This window comes from Cervus elaphus, chromosome 18 (genome assembly GCF_910594005.1).
Source record: "Cervus elaphus chromosome 18, mCerEla1.1, whole genome shotgun sequence".
Classification (NCBI taxonomy): domain Eukaryota; kingdom Metazoa; phylum Chordata; class Mammalia; order Artiodactyla; family Cervidae; genus Cervus; species Cervus elaphus.
Genome location: NC_057832.1, coordinates 26,328,635 through 26,334,912, shown reverse-complemented (window position 1 = coordinate 26,334,912; position 6,278 = coordinate 26,328,635). Strand labels below are relative to the sequence as shown.

At 41.9% G+C, this 6,278-nt stretch overlaps 1 protein-coding gene across 1 annotated transcript; it reads right to left on the bottom strand.

Annotated features, from left to right (window-relative positions):
• Positions 1–5,151: 5,151 nt before the first annotated feature.
• On the bottom strand, positions 5,152–5,872 carry LOC122674825 (elongation factor 1-beta-like). Its single transcript, XM_043873397.1, has one exon. The coding sequence runs from the start codon at positions 5,870–5,872 to the stop codon at positions 5,192–5,194; it is 681 nt and encodes a 226-aa protein (XP_043729332.1). The 3' UTR covers positions 5,152–5,191.
• Positions 5,873–6,278: the final 406 nt, after the last annotated feature.

Below are 6,278 nucleotides of genomic sequence, written 5' to 3'. Positions count from 1 at the left end.
ACTGGTGTGGGTTGCCGTTTCCTTCCCCATGGAATCTTCCTGACCCCGGGATCAAACTTGCGTGTCTTGTGTCTCCTGCATTGACAGGCAGATCCTTTACCAGCAAGTCACCAGGAATGACCCGATTCAACCTTAAACCATCTCTAAAACGTTGCCACTATCCCAAACCCCCTGCCCCATTATATCCACCATTGCCAAAGTCACTCTTGTGCTTCCCTCAGAGACATCTCTGACTCCCTACCATCCAGCAATAAAGGGGTGAACATCTGGCACCACCGGGAGGGTCTTCAGCCCCAGTTTCACTGCTACATTCCAACTGCCTTTCTTATCACAGATCTTGAATATCACCTCTGTGCCAAATAAAAAGCTCAAGAATCAGCTCAGATCCTGATCTCAGGTAAAAGCACAGACAATAATATGTTCCTTTCTAGACAGAGTGAATCATAAAATTACTGCTCAAAATTTAACCCTTGTAAGCATTTAACTTCTCAGTTGTAGTTCAGGGCCACCCTGAAGACCAGCAGCACTTCCTCTCATCTGTCTGCTGCCAGTGCATCTTGCAAAGTCATCTGTACAGCAGGTTCAGGTTACTCTACAACTTGTCCACTAGTCCTAGGAGGCTCCCAGGAGACGTAAGGAAGAACCTGTAATGTGGAAGTACAACTACTTGCTCATACAAGTTACCTGTGTCTTTAGGCTTCCCCTAGACTCAGCCTTATAGGTTTCTCTTCCATCTCAATTTACTTGATGTAGATTACTGCTGGGAATGACTGGCGTTATGCCAAGTGTCTGAGACAATACCATTTTAGGTCAGGAACTGAGGTACTATGGCCATCTTATGCCAGATGGTTGAGTGATTCAGCCTCTATATGAGCCTAGCAATAAGCCAGGAGTCATTTCTCAAAATGAAGACTCACTTGCTAAACTAGTCTTTGCATTTTCCCAAACAGAAAAGGTCTCTTCTGCGATGGTCTTGTTGGGGCTTGGCATAGGTTCCACACAGCTTTCAGAAGAGTCACAGACCATTCCAGCCACACTGGACCCACTAGCTCCCTAGAGCCAAGGCAGAGATGCTTGCCTTGCATCTGGGGCCAGTTAGACAACCTCCTCTGCCTCTGGGCCCCACTCCAAATGGACAGCTTTTTGGGTGGTTTCTGACAAAATATACCAGGGTATGACACAGAAAAGTGGCAATGCTGCTGCTGCTGCTAAGTCATGTCCGACTCTGTGCGACCCCATAGATGGCAGCCCACCAGGCTCCGCGGTCCCTGGGATTCTCCAGGCAAGAACACTGGAGTGGGTTGCCATTTCCTTCTCCAATGCATGGAGGTGAAACGTGAAAGTGAAGTTGCTCAGTCATGTCCGACTCTTCAGGACCCCATGGACTACAGCCTACCAGCCTCCTCTGTCCATGGGATTTTCCAGGCAAGAGTGCTGGAGTGAGTTGCCATTGCCCTCTCCAAAAGTGGCAGTACTACATTGAAAATCCTAAGAGGCCTCAACTCATCATGCTTGGTAAATTCTTTCTAAAAATTTGTGAATGAATGTTTCATATAAATTACAATCTCAATATTGAACTTCAGAGTGCTAAAATTTTGAAGTGATGTCTATTATACTAATCAAATTTGGTCATTATTGTTTCCCACTTAATTTCTTTCATTCATTCAGTCCTTATTTAAATTTCAGTTCAGTTCAGTCGCTCAGTTGTGTCCGACTCTTCGAGACCTCATAGACTGCAGCATGCCAGGCCTCCCTGTCAATCACAAACTCCCGGAGTTTATTTAAATGTATCTTGCTTACAAAAGGAGTTGAAAGTGTCATGTCATGTCACATGCTTTTTCCTAATGGTATCAAGTAGTTACAGAATAAGACAGCATCTTATAAAATTCAAGTGAGTTCATTTAGCAGCTACATTTAGTTTCTATGTTATGAATGCATATGCAAAAATATGTCTGAAAAACTAGTCAAAGACCACTTGAAAACTCTTAGAATCTTTAGTTTTTGTGTAAGACAAGCAAAATAAATATATCCCTACCTGAGCAAGAAATCATCCTTCTCCATTCTCTTTCTTTGGAAACCACCATGGCAAAAGCTTTTAAATGTAAATGTCTGCAAGGAATTTTTTTTAACAAAACACTCTTTTGTTTATTTCTTTGAACAAAAATCAGAAGTAAATTAACATCTATGTCCCCGTGACCTTTTTTAAGTGGTTTTAACACTTGTTGATTTTGAGTGCACCCCAAAAATGCTTCACTCCATTTGTTAATACTTTTACAAATATCTATTGGTCACCTACTATGTACAAGTTCTAGGTGAGGTCATAGAGAAATAAGACTCAGTCAATAAACCATCAAAAGATTATAATCTAGTAGGGAATATAAATAAATAGAAAATTACAATATACAAACAGTCCCCAACTTATAATAGTTCGATTTGTGATAGTACAAAAGTGATACACATTCAACAGAAACTATACTTTGAATGTTGAATTTTGATCTGTTCCTGTTCTGGCAATATCTGGCACAATACTGTCTTGTGACACCAGGCCATTCCCAGTCAGTCATGCAGTCACAACCATTCTATATCCAGACAACCATGGTGTTTTTTACTTTCAGTACAGTATTCAATAAGTTATGTGAGTTATTCAATACTTTATTATCAAATAGGCTTTGTGTTAGATGATTTTGCCCAACTGTAGGCTAATGTAAGTGTTCTAAGAACATTTAAGGTATACTGGACTAAGCTAAGATGTTCAGTAAGTTAGGTGTATTACATACATTTTTGACTTACAATATTTTCAACTTACAGTGGTTTCATCAGGACACAGCCCTATCATAAGTCGAGGAAGATCTGCAGTTTGACAGGGTCTAAGACAGGAATAACAAAATGATACTAGAGTACTGGGGATCAGGGAAGACTTTTCAAAGGAAGTGGTATTAAAACTGAGGCCTAAAAGGAGAAGTAGGAGCCATTCAGACCAAGATCTTAGTAAATGAAGCAAAGACAGTGTGTTGTGGGTAAAGCAAAAGTCATGTGCAAAGACCCAGACACCACAGAGAATATAGCATGTTTGAGTGCTGAAGGCAGTTCAATTAGACTGGCTTTTAGAATTGGGGTGGCAATGATTGTGGTAATAGAAATATATGTATGGGAGATATGGCTTCTCACTATACACAACTCCACTTTCTATTCTCTGCTAACAAAGCCTCTAATAACTAGCACAGGTCCAGGGATTTATGGCCAGCTAGAGAATGAATGAAGGTACTTTTCACTTCAGAATCATGAGTCTGGGATTGAGCATGTGATCCAGTGCTGGCCAATGAGATCTAAGGACAAGTCAGCAAAGGCTTCCTTTCCAGGCTAAAAGCAGACCTTCCCAAGGAGAAAGCTGTTGCCCTCTGCTTCCTTATCGAAGATGCTCACATAAGTCTTAAAGACTATCTGGAGCTGCTACCCCCGTCTTGGGATCAAGGAAAGACTCAAATTGCAAAGAGCTAAGGCATTAACATTTTGTTGTTGTTTAGTTGCGAAGTCATGTCCAACTATTTGTGACCCCATGGACTGTAGCCCTCCAGGCTCCTCTATCCATGGGATTCTCCAGGCAAGAACACTGGAGTGGGGAGCACTTTCCTTTTCCAGGGGATCGAACCCTTGTCTCCTGTAACTCCTGCTTGGCAGCAGATTCCTTACCACTGAGCCCCCTGGGAAGCCTCATTTAGTTGAGCTGATAAACCATTCCCAGCACTATGTTTGTCTACCCTTCTTGGTACAAGAGAAAACAGAATGCCTTGTAAGTCTGTTTGTCTGTGTTCTGTTACTTGACGCTGAGCATCTTCCTAAGAGTTATATGGAGACTATGATTTGATAATCTGGGGCCATATCATGAAGGGCCTTACAAGCTATTATTTTTTTCTTCTTCAGTTACACTAATGTTGATTACATTACCAGTCATTAGTTCTTAAGTGCCAATTCTGTATTAATGTAACCTAAGAGGACTGTGTATCCTTTTGTTACAGGGATGATGCTGAAAATCAGGCAAATGATCATGACAAGGATTAACAGAATGCTTGCTATGTATCAGGAGCAGTCGTATTTTTCCTTACAAGCTGTTCTAACCAAGACTCTTTTGTTTGCAAGTGACAAAAACTTACTTCTAAGCCTAGGTGAAAGGAGGGACGTTATAGGAATGTACTGGGGTATCTTATGTGACACAAGGAAGAACAGAACAAGCAACTTCTGGAAGGACAGGGGTACAGGCAAGAGTTAAGGCCAGTTTGAACCAGGGCTTCCAACACAAGCAGCAGCTTGCTCCCTGTCTCTCATTTCTGCTTCTCCTTGCAGTTCCTGCATGGAGTGAAGAATATGGCCATTGACAGCTCTTGAACTTCTCCTCTTTTAGCTGCCATGCCCTAGGAAGGACTGGTTTATGTGCCCTCTAATATTAAATTTAAGAATCTCATTTAATTTCCATGTGTAATGAAATCATTCCGGATGACCAGAACAACAGAGAACACAGCACAGGAGACCAACAGAAGATTTTAAACAAAAGGGAGAAATAGGAAAACGTATATTTTAGAAAGATTACCTTAGTTAGCCTTAGGCTAGAGAATGGGTTGGGAGGGTTGTTCTGGGACAAGGGGCAGTTTCTGTAATTCACATGAGAAGTAACAGAGTTTAAACAAATATAGAGATGATGTGGATATGATTATAGCTCTTATTTGAACAGCCCTGACTTAGCCATTATGGTTAGTCTTTTCCAAATCACAATAAAGAGCACAACTTGTCTGTGGGAAGCAGGGAGTGGCAGGAAGATGGGCAGAGAGCTGTGTTTATAATTGGAGTTTTATGCAAAAGATTTAGAAAAAGATTGATCCATTTGTCTGCTCTCATCCTGATCTAGGGCTTTCTAGGTGGCACTAGTGGTAAAGACTCCTCCTGCTAATGCAGGAGACATAAGAGACTCAGGTTCTATCCTTGGATCAGGAAGATCCCCTGGAGGAGGGCGTGGCAACTCACTCTAGTATTCTTGCCTGGAGAATCCCATGGACAGCAGAGCCTGGAGGGCTTCACTCCATGGGGTCACAAAGAGTTGGACACAACTGAGCAACTTAGCAGGCGCACACAATCTAACCTTTTTTTTTTTTTTTAATCTTTCAAACTTTTATTTAAGGGCACTGATCCACAATGGATTTTAGATCTTGTTGAATGCAGCCACAACCATAGACTGTACATACTCATCAAAAGCAGTGATCTGCTCCTCCAGCATGTCTGTCCCAACTTTGTCATCTTCAACTACACACTGTATTTGAAGTTTCTTAATGCCATACCCAACCAGAACTAGTTTAGAAGACTCCCAGACCAAGCCATCCTCTTGAACACTTCTGATGCACTCCTCTAGTTTTGCTATATCTGTGTCACTATCCCAAGGTTTCACATCTAATAAGATGGAAGACTTGGCAACAAGGTCTGGATTTTGGGCTTTCTTTGACTCATACTGTGCAAGGCACTCTTCTCTTAGCCTCTTGGCTTCTTCACTTTCCTCCCCCTCCTCAGATCTAAAGCGATCAATGTCATCATTGTTATCTTTACTATCTGTAGCTCCACTTTCTGTAGTGTCTGCCACTTTAGCAGGGCCATACTTGCCCAAGGCCTTCTTCACTCCTGACAGGCTGGCCTTTTCCTTTTCATAAGAGGTGATGTGACTATACCAACGGAGGGCATGACACAAGTTAGCAAGTGGTGGGCTGGAGACGGCTTCAAATACTGCCACATCTGCTTTTGATGGCATGTACCACTCGATGTAGCTCTTGTCCGCCAAGTAGTTGTTGAGCACCTGGAGGTCTGCGGGGCTTTTTAGGTCTCCAAAACCCATGGCGATGGCTAATGGGGAACTAGGCGGCAGCAGAGGGAAAGAAAAGCACAGGCATGCCACAGCAAGAGCTAAAAGGGAAAAAAAGGCGAACTTTTTTTGAAGTCTAGTCTTAAGTTTCTTCAGACTTCAAGTACTGTTGAGTCCGATGCTTATTCAGTACTGATTTACCATAAAAATTGATTAACAATTCACAAGTTTCTTTAAGACATAAAACATAGAATATGAAAATCCAGTGATCCATCCTTACACGTTCCTACCAAGCTAACATATTTTAGTAGAAAATCATTTACTGCACGTTTTGCAGAAAGAACACAGTTTACCTGAAACCATAGGCAGATGAAGCCTCAGGATGCATTAAAGTGCTGGTGAAAAGTGAAAGTCGCTCAGTTGTGTCCGACTCTTTGTG